This window comes from Diorhabda carinulata, chromosome 5 (genome assembly GCF_026250575.1).
Source record: "Diorhabda carinulata isolate Delta chromosome 5, icDioCari1.1, whole genome shotgun sequence".
NCBI classification, from domain to species: Eukaryota; Metazoa; Arthropoda; class Insecta; order Coleoptera; family Chrysomelidae; genus Diorhabda; species Diorhabda carinulata.
In genome coordinates, this window is record NC_079464.1 from 27,999,327 (window position 1) to 28,014,710 (window position 15,384).

Sequence of the window (15,384 nt, forward strand, 5' to 3'; positions counted from 1 at the left end):
TTTATAATTTTTTCCGAATAATTTTCCAGTCCAATTCAAAAAACCATATCTAATTAAATAAAATGTAATATTTCTTTGAAGAGAATAATTCTATGATTATAAATATATAGTGTAATTTATTGACGGTATTAGCGAAAATGGTGTGGTATCAGTAGATTTATTATGTTCTAATATCCAACGCTATCTTATTTATTTTGTCTACATCATTACAAATATTGCAAATATTATGTTACTATTATCATGTTTTTACTAACGATCAATATTTAATACTGGAAGATTACAATAAAACTTTTTTTGAAAACGAGTTCTAACATCTGCATATTTTGGTTTCTTTCTAATCTACCATAAAAAAAAATGTGATCTCTAATGAATTTATTATCATTATAATTTATAAAAATAACAAATAAGACAGTAGAAAAAAACTGAACACAACCCGAATTGCAGAGGAGAAAAATTAGCAACCTGATCAATATAAAGAAAATTTTGACGAAGATTGTGTAACTTGAAATGATATGAAACAATATGATAGAAAAAATATAAGACAATGATATAAATAAAACTCAAATAGAAAGATTTAGGTGTTAAATTTTGAGATTTATTGAAAGACTTTGTCAGAGCGATTTCAAATTTATATTTCGCCTTCCAATTCCAACGAGCTTCAATCTGTGCTAGCTTCAAAGAGGTTAGATTTTGGCTTCTACAGGTTTCTCATCCAAAGCATTTTTCCACATACTTGAAATTATACACTAGAATCAGATAGACTAGAGTTCCATCCTTCTCCCCAAAGAATATATATTCGTCAGTTTCCGCTAGACCTTACCTCATCAGGAGCCTCGTAAAAACCTAGAAAAGTATCCAGTGATTCTATCCTAATACTTATTTGTCTACCTATAACAGAAGAACGCCGTAAAGACACTTCTTCCGAGACTTTATTACATTACATTACATAGACAAAATGAGGGCATTTTAGAAGTTTTTTGTTGCCTTTCAGGCGAGTGTATCTCTTATTTAGTCTCTTTAATCCCTATCTGAGCTTTGGTATTCAGTACATGACTGAAATATCTATTTGAATAAAAGTACATAAGAGTCCGCTTGGTATCCCAAACATAAATACTGCAAAGAGTAAGGTTATGGAATGGATGACAGAGTAATCAAAATCCAGTACTATGCCGATATTCCCATAATATGTGCCGAAAATTAAGATGTCTTCAAATATACACCCCATAAAAATTATCGCATCGCTCATCATTTTTTAAATATTTCAAATGCGTTGCCTGTTTTTCGAATTTTATTATTATTACGAATTAAACACCAATAGATACGCCTTTTGCAACATTTATTTTATATCAGTTTAATCTACAGAGGACAGACAAAAAATTTGATTTACCAAAACATAGAAAATATCAAGAAAATTGTACAAAACATGCTCCTCGCTCTAATTACAGCTTCCATTAGTCTTGGAAGGCTTCTAAACAGGTTCTGGACGTATCCTTGCGGCATGTTTTCTCAGAAGTTAAAAAGAACATTTTGAAGATCATCTAGTGTTCTTATTGGTGCCGGATGTTGCTGAATTTGCCATCCTAGATGGTCCCAGATATAATCTATTCTGGTTAAGGTCCGAGCTACGTGTAGGCCAATTCAGGGTGAGCTCTTCTAAGTACTGCCGAACCACTCTAGCAGTGTGTGGACGAGCTTTATCGTGCATTAGCACAGAGTTGCCACCGATATGAGGCATATAGAGTACTACATGGGATTCTAGGATATTGGTTATGTACCTGTCAGCATTTAGTCTTCCAACATTCAATAAAAGAAAGAAATTCCTCCCCAAACCATGATAGAGCCACCACCAAAGCTTTCAGTTTGACAAAAATTAACCTGATCGTCCGTTCACCACGTCGCCTATAAACTAGTACACGCCTATCTGATAAATACAGACAAAATCTTGAGTCATCCATGAATAAAATATTGGACCAATCTTGAATATTCCAATTTGCGAATTCTCGAGCAAATTCCAATCTTGCTACTCGATATTCTCGGGTAAGACGTGGACCTCTAGCTAGCACTCTGGCTCGTATACCTGCTTCTCTCAGCCTATTTCGAGCTGTTTGTAGGCTTATTCGGACATTACGAGTAGCCAACAGATCTGTTTGCAGCCTTCGAGCGGTGGTATGTCTAATTCTTAACGCCGTTAACCTCAAATAACGATCATCTACTACCTAAGTTACCCTTCCGCGGCATTGTCCGGGTCTTCTGGTTAGCTGCCTTGTTTCTTGGTAGCGAATAACAGCTCCGGATATGGTGCTTTGTGGAACTCCAATCACCCCGGTGACGTATCTTTGGCTGCGGCCATCTTGTATGAGCGCGATGATTCTAACGGCTTCTTCATTCGTCACATGTCTTGTTAAACATTGAGGCACATCCATTATTAACAAAATAAATTTAAATTTTCACTATACAATAACACAATTTGCTTAAAAAGTTCTGCAACTCAATGCATTTTCCAAAACAGAAATTAAGTTGATAGATATAAAGATTGTCCCAAAAAACTAAAATTAAGTATTAAAAATATCCTAAAATACAAGTGATGCGACAAATTTTGTAAGGTGTATATTTTTGAATACGTACCTTCAATCTCACAGGAAAAAAGTATAATATAAGTCGATTGAAGAAATAATATGTATGACGACATCAAAAAAGTGCATGAGAAGCAAATTAGAACTAGCAAGTCAAATAATACAAGAGAGAATAAAATACAAGTACTTTGGTATCGACATAACCCGTTATAGAGACGTAGAAGAGGAGAAGTAGCTAGAACAAATAAGGTTACGGGATGTCTTTAGAACGTAGTATAACAAACACCTAAGACAAGAAACAAAGGCAGACCTATAATGACCTATACATCAGATACAAGACCAGAAACATCAAAAACGAAACAGCTCTTGAAGACCATTGAAATGAAATCAAGAGGATGTTGAGAAAAACACTATTAGACCGAGAAAGAAGCGAAAACATAAGACGATTATGTGACGTAGATAATATTAACGAATGGGTATCAAAGCATAAAAAATAAAGGAACCAACATATACGTAGATGGGCAGACTATAGATTGATGAAAATAGCGAGGGATAAATATCCAATTGGAACACGGAGTAGAGGTCGACGACGGATGAGGTGGAGCCAGGATGAGGAAAGAAAAAGCAGGCGTTAAACCTATTATGGAAGAACAAATAAGAAGATATTTATAAATTGTTTCCCATTTGGAATGAAGATATGTACTTTCATGTTTTGAAATATTGGTATTATCCAAATCTAATTTCCTTCAAGAATCGAATTGAAGTTGATTCCTTCATTTTAAACGCCACACGTACTGCGTGAAGCGATACATAACGGTTTCGAAATTCTAATTAAATCATTAGAAGCTGCTAATCTTTATTTATTTTTGTTGTTTCCGATATTCATACTATCTTCACCCCTTTAGCTCTCGACAATCTCATTCAGTTATTTATTCAATTTCTATCTATAGGATTACATAATTTTAAAAACAAATCATCGTCCTCAACATCGTTTATTAATAATAAAAAAAATAAGATGTTGCAAGTAGGTATTTGATTGAAAGTGATAGTGAAGCGTTTAATCCAAATGAAAGTACAAGTCGTCTGGGAACGCGTACGTTCTTCACAGCCAGTGACCGCGAAGAAAGTAAATCATTAAAAATTCTAATTTAGAGTGTGTGAGCTAGGACTGGTTTATGTCAATATTCAGACTACACGGTGAGCCGTTAAAATAACGCTCAAAAATTAGACAGTAAGTTCAAGTAAATTCAATTAGCACAACAACTGAAGCCAAATAGATACTGATTTTTGGAAAAAAATTATCCTAATCGACGAAGCATATTTTCACCTTGATGGGGTTGAGAAACCAAATGCTATTCTCGAAAAACAAATACATCCAAAAATTGTCACTGATTGGTATGCCTTTTGGGATGAAGGCAAATTGTTTTGAAAATGAGACCTGTGAAGCAGTGACTGTTACTGGTTCTCGATATCGCAATATGATAACACGAAATTGGGTGATACTGATGTGGCCAATATGTGGTTTCGACTTAAATTACTACATGCGACATTTCCAGGTCTTTCATTTCGGTGATCAGAATTGGCGCCCTAGATCGTGTGATTTAACACCATTAGATTTCTTTTTATGGGGATATTTAAAAGCAGAGGTCTACTTCAACAAGCCCTCAATCACTTTTGCATGGTCACAGAAAATTTCGACAAACTAGTATATGTGTATAAAGCCGTGTAGGTCATTTTCCCGATGTCTTATTCCATTATGTTATTGAAAAAAGCTTGAAAAAGTCTTGTGGATATTTAAAATTGAGAACTAAATAGTTGAAGTCTGATAAGATTAAAACTATTGGGAGATTACGATAAAAAATCAGGAAAACAAAAATCGCTTTTCGCCATTATCGCTGATATGCAGCCAAACACTAATTTTTAGACAAAACTAATTTCTTAATTTCATCAACAGAGCAAAAGTTAAATTTGAATAATCTAATTTATGTGGTACTGTTACACCCATAATGTTTGAAATTAGAATTTTAATGGAATAATTACCATAGCTTCCAAAAAAATTTAACGGCTCGTGAAAGTTCATTATTACTCTCTTAATGCTATTTTTCTCCAATTACAAAGAAATAAAAACGTTATCAATGGAGAAAGATGTTCGAAACGACAGACAATTTGCAAAAAAGGTTTGTTCAGTAACAATGTAGTAGTTGGTGAGGTCTAAACAATCTTAGAATAAACAATGGGGAGATAAAAATGATAACCTATAATTTTCAAGTACTATGACCATAAAATTTTCTAATAAACGTATCGAAATAATCAAATACACACTAGAAATGAAACTATTTACTCAAGCTAAACGACCTTCAAAGGCCGATTGCTGTGGCGATCTACGAGAATCAGATATTTACTGAAGAGGAGGTTAGCAATCTGCTACTTTGGCTTAGAAAGTGATAAAACACTAACAATGACTAAGGTCAAAATGATCTCGCATGACCTATACACGACTCTATATTTCTCTATCTGCTTTGGATGACTAACATTATTAAATATTATAAAAAGAAATCAGAAAATAATGTTTCCATTCGCGGATTTTTGGTTAAATTACCATTTTTAAGAAAGTTTATCAAGTATCACCACCAATTGACGATAGTCCTAATTCATATTTTGCCACAGTCCAGTTCTAGTACGAGATATGATAATACTTATTTGAATATGTCAAATCTGACAGTGCCATCATAAAGTTTGACTTACTCAAAACGTGTTGTCATACTAATTTGAGTTGTTTACAGATACTTGAAACGTTTTCGTGCGATGATTTTCTATGACTTTCGACTTGGATTGAACCAACAGCAGCAACATCCAGAGCCATCGTGTTTTACTGGTCTTTCGAATTCAATTGTGATCGCACTTCGCTACAGGATTAATTACATGAAGGTCGTCCAAAATCAGTTGTTGTGCTTGAAAACATTGATGTTGTGCGTAAACTGATATTGCGAGATCGTCCTGTGGCATACCGTGAAGTTGAGGGGTACTTGAGCATTAGTTCCACTCGAATACATTAAATATTTTATGATTAGATACCGTATAATTTGAAAAATTCAATCGCTTCAATAGACATCTATAAGATCATAGATCTATACGAAACTAAACAAAAATCGACTGTATGGAACTTCCAAGACGAGCCAAATCCAACAAAAGCTGATCGCGCAAGAAGCACTTCGAGGTAAATGGTCATAGAACGGTCAATTCTGAATGGTACAACAGCATCTGTTTGCCAGAAGTATTCGAAAAAATCAGGGAAACCAATCGCAGAAGACTAATATCGCATTGAAGAGTCATCCACCGTACCCAATGACTTCTTATTCCCGCAAATCAAAATAAATTGCGATTTCAACACCCTAATAAGCTCTTTTGGACTTACCTCAATCGGAATGGAAAAAATATTTCGACAATTCAAACGCACGCCTAAGTGTATTGATCTTAATAGATAATATTTAGAAAAAACGATATTTTTGTTTTTATTTTGCAATCTCAAAACTTTCGCATCATCTTTCCTTAAGGCAAACGTCATTAATTAGAAGACTGTAGTGACTATAGAAAAAAAATTGAAGATCATGTAAAAAATGTATGTATCAAAACAGAATTTAATCTCATTGATGCTATGCACTGTATTAATCTTGATACGAATCTCCTCGTCGTAGAATGGTTATTATGAACGGTAATTAACCAGTTTCAAAGTACATTGACCTGTTAAAAGGAAAGAGAAGAATGAATGGAATATCACAAATAGTATAACCAACCTTTCATATAGTCGAACCGATTCACTTTTCTAAAATCTCACACTATTTTTGAGAAGAAAGAAGAAAACCTTTCACTTGGGAAGCCCCACTTTGCTTTTAATATAAATTAAGATTCCCCTTCGTAATTCTATCAGTTTCTTGTGATTTCTTAGAAGTTCGTAACTATTATAAATCGCAACATGAGGTTCATTGTAAGTAAATCTTTTTTTGTGAATCTGGTGTTGAAAAAGTGACCCTTAGTGAGATGTGCTCTGTCTGAGGTGATTTTTTGAGATTTGGTAAAAAAATATATAAACTGCCACTGATGATTACAAAAAGATGATTTAGAGAAATGGTAGATGGTCCAAAAATATTCATAACACCTACCCGATTTCAATTTTTTTTGGTATTGTTAGTTTATGAGTTACATGCCGCTAAAGAGCGTAAAATAAATGTACAATTAGTCAAATTTTAAATGATTAGTGAATATTTAATGAAACCAAACAAGGATGGTCCAGATAAACATTCTTGAAAGCCATATCTAAATAATGTCCTTTCATATTCACTTTCTCTAGGCCTTGCTCCTCACAATAGCCATTAACTGCTGATATCACTGTTCAAGTTTGAACAAACGCATCACCGAACGCACGCAGCTTTCTTGTATCCAAATTTTTAGATGTTATACGATGTACAGTACATTTTGAAATGCTTACCCTTTTATGTATTTTCTTTAATATTTCCGGGGTCGTCATTCCATTTGGTCTTCGGGTCCCGTTCAAACGCTGCTACCCAATATTTTACTATACTAACTAAATCAATCCGAATTAGAATTCAAAATAACAGTATGAAAATTGAAGCACGAGCTTCATCGATTTGTGATATTTCAGAAATGGATTCCACGCCAAAAAAGTTTGAAGAAAGTTTTTGTAGAGAATTGTATTAGCTACAATGTTAGTTTTATCAATTTCTTTGATTAAACTTACTGTTTACCATAAAAATCTCAATTTGACTTTGACCTTGAGTAAACTCTTTAGCACAAATAGTTCTGAAAACTTATTTCTAATTGTAAAATCAAGTTCTGTGATAATTACTGTTATTTAACTACTATTTTTTTGGTTAAACTTGAGCGGGCTATGAAGAAACTATGGAAATAAAAAAGTACAATCCTCTAAATACCTGAGGTCGTCCATAAATAATTTAAACGTACATTAAAATCAAAATATCAATAAATAATAAATACATTGTAATCAAAATATCATTTAGCTTGTGTGATAGAATGGAGATAAGTATTATGTGGATTCTTGTACTATTCTATTTAACGACTTGAAAACGTTGACCTAAAGACATCATCAAACTGGAAATTGAAGAAATGAGGTCTTTGTGCTAAAGTTCTTGGTATTCTAACGAAAAGTATCTTTTGAGTTGACCAAAAAAAAATAAAACAAAATAGTGTATAATGAACATGTATTGATAAAACCGAATATTTCTCCCAGATATTGGGTATTATCAAAAGTGAGCTTTTCGTTTAAAAACTTAGAAGAAAACGGTTTGTTAAATATTATAATGTTTATTAGAAATCTTTTTTTAAATGTCTCGATAAAAAATATACTAATCTAGCTAATCTGCAACGAACTGTGAAAATTTAATAATCCGTTGAATATTCTAATCCGATTATAAAAATAGATACAAAACTTTCTTATAAATTACTAAATTTCACTATAATTTATTCGCAGTTTTTATAAATTATAAAAAGTTGATGCCAAATCTTGTTTCGTTAATGTCTACATGGATTAACCCTAATTATTTTTTATTATAAAACTTTCACGGAATATGAAACGCAATATAAAAATTACTCTCAATTTACTAAAACTTATATGACCGGGTTCATATTTTGACACGTTTTTTCAAAATTCTCAATGGAATTCATACAATTGATGACATAATTATAAAAACGTTATTAAAACAAAGGAAAAAAAGTAAACATTTGCATAAACAAATACTAAATATTGTGAAGAATAGTAATGCAATATTAGAAATAGATATCTCCAATTCACTTAAAAATCAAGACATTTCACAGCGATTGTTACCTCAAAAGCCTTATGAACTTTGCATTATCATTGATACGAATAGATTGAAGATGAGATATTGGACAAGCAAAAGACTGAATATGAACATTATGAACAAGAAGAGCCTCCCGACTTAGCTAGCAACTAATGGACAAAAGTTTAATTAAAGACGTCTATACATATGTGCTGTAAATTACAACACTGTTGGCAATTGCGGCAAAAAAAATATTGTAATTTGAAATTAACTAAAAACCTATGGGAATATTTAATGCACACTTCGTAGTTGTAATAGTTGGTGTTCATGAGCCTCACATAGTACTCCTGTTAGGCCCAACACGCCCAGTAAAAACAATCAAAGACCGTCTGAAGTTAATCAGGCAGTTTTGAACCTTTAACGTTATTAGACCAGTTGCAGCCTGCCCAAAAGTGTTTGAACTTTTAAAGTGTAAGTGCTATGCACTCATCCATGACGTGAGCTGTAATTTCCTTATTCACTAAGCAACAGCGACATCACCGTTGATGCCTTTAGCATGAAAATTGCGGTTTAAATGACCATGTCACAAAGATCAGCCACCAACCGTACATATAACCAAAGTAGTTAATTTGCGAGATAGGTGTCTTTCTCCGTGGAGGCTAACCAAAGAATGAGCTCTGGGGTTAAGCAAATTTCAATCTTAGTACCCTTATCGTTGCGCTGAATGACCGGGTACCCAAACGAACTACAGCTATAACTTACTAGCTCATGTAGGACATTTTTTGCATCCCAGCACAGGCCAAGACCACACCAGTTCAGGAATTGTGGTGTTTCATGCTTTTTGACGATTTAATATGAATGAGAAGAAGCCCTGAAAACAACTATAGATTCATTACCGTGGAAGTCCTGCCTACGAAACAGCATTTGCTTGATTTAAATGTGAGTTGGAAAAACAGAAGTCAAATGGGAGAGGATAAAAAGCATTGCACATTTCTACAATGTTGAAGGAAAGTATTCGAAAACTCAGAATAAGACAAAGTCATATTCTTTAAAAAAAAAAAAATATTGAATATGGCAGTGACTGGAAGTACGCTCATTTAGGAAATGGTAGTTGATACTAAATTGAAATTGACTGCTAAGCTAGTTAAAAAGCTAGTAATAACCGAGAAAAAAACAGTACTTCGTCTGACATCCGACATATGATAAAGGGTGAATATAATTGCATTAAAAACGCGGAAGAGCTATTTTCAATCGTATAAGGTCACGTCCATAATATGGAGAATGCTGATGCTGCGTTAAAAAAAACTTTTCTCATTTATATCCACTTGTAGGTCTCGAACATCCTCTTTGGTCTAGTCTTAGGATTTGCCAGTGCCGGTTACGAAAACGGACACCAAGACTTAGGAGGAGGCCTTGAACAAGGAGGCGGTCATGACCTTGGAGGCGGACAAAATTATGGTGGTGGTTATAATACAGGAGGAGGAAACGATCTAGGAGGTTATGGGGGTGGACACGAAAGCTGGCAGCCGGTTGCTGAGGAACATGATCATATACCAACTAAAACAATCGAACACACTCAAGCGGTACCAGTACATGTGGTGAAGAAAGTTGGCGTACCAGTACCACACCCAGTAGGAGTTCCAGTACCACAAGTAGGTTTTTTATCACCAACTCTATACCTATATGAATATTGTAGACATACAGACATCAGCTAAACATTACTTTTTCCATATAGGTTGTGAAAGTTCCCGTTCCTCAGCCTTACGCTGTCCACGTAGCTGTACCACAGCCCATTGCAGTACCGATTTACAAGTTGGTACCCCAAGAAATTGAAAAGAAAGTGCCTATAACAGTGGAAAAGTTAGTACCAGTATACGTAGACAAACCATACAAAATCGAAATCGAGAAACATCATCCTGTATACGTTAATCAACCTTATCCCGTACACGTACCTGTCTACAAACATGTTTTACACACGACGAAACATGGTGGTGGCGACGAAAAACATGGATGGAATTAGGTCGTAATTTATAAATAGGTTCAAATTTATTTCATCCCTCATTTCATCAACTCGTCATTTTACTTCATTCCTTCTTCTATTGTTAATAGACTGTACCACAAACTTGTTAATATTATTGTTGATTGTTGTTGATTTTTAATAATAAAATTGTTAGTAATAAACTAAGCTTTTTTTACACACAAAGATATTTCGAAAGAAATTGAATACTCTAGAAATAGAAAATCAAAATCACAGACTGTCTATTTCATAGACTGTTTACGCAGATGAAACCACAATTCATAGATTATTTTCAGTTTAGAGTCCTGGAAGGATCTGCCGACATAAATAGGCATGAAGTTAGCGAAAAAAAACAAGTTTTTGTTAGTAGTGAATTGGGATTTCGGCTCTGGTTGTTGATTCATAAGCATAGTACATTTAAAAATTATTTATTATCTATGTAATGTGCGGTGTTTGAGTTATTTCCGTCATTTCGTTCATTCCAATTACCGATTAAAATGATAATTGGTTTGGTGAGCTTATGAATATTCTGTTTTACTTTGCAAATCTATTGATGTAAAACACACTGGCCTGCAAAAAATTGAGGTCACCTTAAAATTTTCTTGTTCTTTGAAATTTTACGTTTTCAGATACTATTCGCAAACTGTACATCATTCCATGTGCTTTTGTAAGTTGAATGTGATACTCTATACAGTCTATACTAAACAAAAATGCATTTTTTTCTTGAATAAATTAACATTTTGGGCGAAATTCAACATTTTGTTGTTAGGGAAGGTTTGGAACATTGATGACTGCTTGAAGTCGGCGCGGCATACTTTGAATTAAGTTGCGGATCACATTCTGGTCGATGTTATCCCATTCCTGCAACAGGAATTTTCTTAGCTCTTTGGCAGTTCTTGGTGCTGGTCCCAGACATGTTCTATGGGATTCATGTCTGGGCTGCTGGCTGGCCAATCAAACAGCCTAATTTCTACCTCATCCAGATACTCCCTGACAATTCTGGTTGTATATGGTCTCGCATTATCTTGCATAAAAATGCCACGTTCTCCCATAGTTACCATGAAAGTCATAACATGGTGTTCTAGCACCTCCGTAATGTACTTGTGAGATGTTAGGACGCCACTACTCTGTACGAGCTTGTGCAGTGATTCCCGTCCAAACCATAACTGACCCACCGCCAAATGGATGACGCTCGTCAATGCAAACTTCAGCAAATCTTTCCACAGGTTTTCTCCACACTCGGGGACGTTCATCTGACCCAGTGAGGTAAAACGCGACTCATCTGAGAACAATACCCAGTTCCAGTCATCATCATTCCAACGAACGTGATCTCTGGCAAATGTCAATCTTGCAGTCCGATGCTGGCGTTGCAATGGGGAACCTGTAGCCATTCTTCTGTATGACAGTCCAGCAACATGAAGTCTACTTCGAACGGTCCATTCACTAAGGTTGACATTTCTCACTTTTTCCAAGTGATTTCGCAGTGAAACCGCAGTAGCTGTGCTATTCCGCAAAATAGTGGACACCAAAAAACGGTCATCTCATTGAGTGGTAACTCTTTTCGCCCAGACCCTGGTTTTCTAGTGATCAGGCCAGTCTCCAGAAAGCGCTGGTAAACCCTTAGCACACCACAAAGTCTAGCACCTTGCAGTTTCACGTTGCCCCCGATTATCTTGTAACAGCGTAAGAATTCTTGCCACAACAATCGGATCTAAAGGCATTATGGGACTGTTGAATCACTACACTTTGCAATCGTTAGGTTTTACATGAAGAATCAACATTTTTCATCGTGCTCTAGTTCATGGAATGACAGCTAATTCATCAACAGTATATATAATTCTTACATTTTTGTCTTTCTAATAAATAGTTATATGTTCTGTTGAGCTTATTTGTGCTCATACGAGACCAGTTTCATTATAGAAAGTTTTTTGACTAAACGTGAATATAATTGAGGAGTGTATTATTTGCACAGTGGATTTTGATGTGTTGGAAGAAACAAATGGTTCGTTTGGTATCATTTTTCCTAATTGATCTGGCTCTACCCTTAATAAACTTATTAAGAACATTGAATCATAATTTATTTTGACAAATTACCAAATGAATAGATGAGAAATATGGAGAGGTCATATACAAACAGTTGACAGATTGTGAGCAGTGCTACAAGGAGGAACAAGGGACGTAGACAAACAGCAAGTCATTATTTGGAATCTTATTTTCCAGAATTCATATGGCTACAATATCAGGAGAATTAACTCTACATCGTCGCGTTTCCTTCGAAATCTAATTATATACTCTGTTTTTAAATAAAGTGTATTGAATTTCTAAAATATTTTAGTTTTAAATAAAAGATTTTATTGTACGATTTGGTGCAAAAATATTAGATATAAATTGGTTAGGCTATCAAAAACTGCTAGTACTAGATTATCAAATTTGATTTAAGTATCATAATAACCTAGTTAACAACCGATTTGAATGTACTTCATTGAAATAAATCAATATGCCAATCTTTTATAAAAAATGATTTAATTCAAAGTTTTCATGTATAGTTATGAAACTTTCTCTATTTTTATGAACTATAGAAGGTGTCCCATAGGTAATTTGGGTTTTGATATATGAAAATTCTTCAATTTAAACTCATCAACATCATATTCATCAACATACGAATATGAAGTGTGAGAAATAAAAATAAATGTTTTCACTACAGTTTGCATAATGATTTTTAATTTATTCTAAATGACGTTTGGCCGTTATAAAACTAATTGTAACATATATGTATCCGCTTTCTAGTATTTCCACTTTCTCTTAAATTGCTTGTTTGTAAGTGAGATTGCCCCGAAGACAATTGCGAATCTAATTTAATTCCTTCGAATTCAATCTTTGGAGATTCTGATAATCATCTATAATAACAGGTATGTGCTTAAAATAAACACGTTATAAACCGGAAGTTATTTCTTAATTGAATAATTTAGGAGTATATTAGACCATAGCCATAGCCAAGCTTCCATAAAATAATTTATTTTATTTTTCTCTATTTTATATTATTGTACGATTTCTATTGAATTTTTTCAATGTAGTATTATTTATTATCTTGTTAGTTATTATATATTAAGATATCGATTGGTGTTTTTATACAATTTATTTTACCATATTGAAATAAAAAGCTACTGTTCAATTGCACGAAGTGACCACAGTGTTTATGCAACATGAATTTTTCTATTCGCTTCAACTCCGTTTCTAGATTATAATCTTGTTTATTATTCTCATATTTGTACTAAAATACTTTGTACTTCACTCTTTTATTGATTACCTTCGGTATTGACAGCTTCTGCTTCATGATTCCTAGGGATTATTAAAAAGTAATCTGTATTTGCGTCCAATCTTTGTATCACATCATAATCAAGTGAAATGATTAATATCATCCCCGACTTTGAGAATATTAGTCCTACTGTGCTCCATCTGAACCTTCCATAGTATGAAATCATTCTGGAAGTCTTCGTCTATCGGCTAGCCACTTTCTCTTTTATACCTTCAACGAACTCAAATCTTGTTTGTTCTACTGCAGGAAACAGATGGAATTCGCATGTTGAATTTACCTTACGATCATCAATTCTAGACTTTTATTAATTGCACCATTACTGAACCGATGGTTAGATCGAAAGAATTTTGACTAAATTATTATACGTTTTCAGCGTAGAAGGCCAAACATTCACTTCCATACTCAACCTGCTATAAAATTCCGTCTATGGTATTTATGAGTTGAATGTGAATTTTAAAAACTATTCTTTATTCTTTCTATTGTATATTTTTTCTCGACAACTCAAAAGAAACAAATCTCATGCGGTTAAACTGATTTGTTGACAGTAGCAATGGCGTTTGGATCCTGCGCACTTATTCTGTAGTATTATATAGTATGTACTGATACTTAAATGAAAATTAACTATTTTTGGATTGAAGGGAATCATATTTTTGAATCTGTATAGAAAATACCCGATATAATTTACTAATTTAACCATAACAAAACAGTTTTTGTTGAAAAAATATCTATCGACATGTCCGACCCTTTTTTGAGCACACCCTTTTAATTATTATTATGAATGTAATCCATTTACATGAACAAACTTATTAATATGGTTGTTTCTTATTGTGACCTGAGGAGAAAAGCTTCGGAAAATACAAAATCAAACCTTTCTAAAACTATTATTTCAGTGGTTTCTAGTTTCTCACACTTTTCATTTAATCTATACTGGGTGTTCCAGGACTTAATGCAAAAAATGTGGGAGTGAGTGAATGACGTGAAAATAATACTGTGACATGAGAAAATTTCTCGGACAATACCTCGTTTCTGAGTTATAGGTCTGTAGAGCTGCGAAAGCAGAATTTATATTTGAGTACATTTCTTAAATTAGACATTCGAACATTATGAATTTTAAATGGATGATTACGTATGTCTATGTAGTGTGTTTGAAGGAATAAATAATTCTACACTACTATCTGAAGGTCAGGGGCGGCTCATGCCCAATTGTTAACAATCCATAACTTTTACAGGTACAATTTAAATGAATTTTTCAATCTATTATTTAACATAAAGATACTCTTTATTTAACTCCATAAAATCTATGGTTTTGAAGATATTTAGACTTTTAGATTGTTGTACATGTCAAGGAAACTGTTCGCAATAAAAAGACTCTGAAAGAAATGATCATAAATTGTAATTATTTATGGAAAATACTTACAGGAGGTGTTAAAACACAAACAGACATTTATAATTGAATTGCATACTGTCGACATCATGTTACTCACATATTGAAAAAATTGAAATGTAGAGAAATTCAGTTGGTTAGCCTACAACTTATCAATTAATAAAAACAAACTGTAATAAATGTTCGCATTGGGTACTTCGTACACACTACCGGAGTCTACGAGGTATAATATTTCTTTGAACTTGAAAAAGCATTCCAAGATTTTTGCGTTATAACGTCAC

The 15,384-nt window shown here is 33.6% G+C and overlaps 1 protein-coding gene across 1 annotated transcript; it reads left to right on the forward strand.

Annotated features, from left to right (window-relative positions):
• The first annotated feature begins 9,490 nt into the window (after window positions 1-9,490).
• LOC130894549 (cuticle protein 79-like) lies at window positions 9,491-10,406 on the forward strand. Its single transcript, XM_057801427.1, has 3 exons — window positions 9,491-9,562; window positions 9,718-10,038; window positions 10,122-10,406. Exons 1-3 carry the CDS (start codon window positions 9,491-9,493, stop codon window positions 10,404-10,406), a joined length of 678 nt encoding a protein of 225 aa, XP_057657410.1.
• Window positions 10,407-15,384: the final 4,978 nt, after the last annotated feature.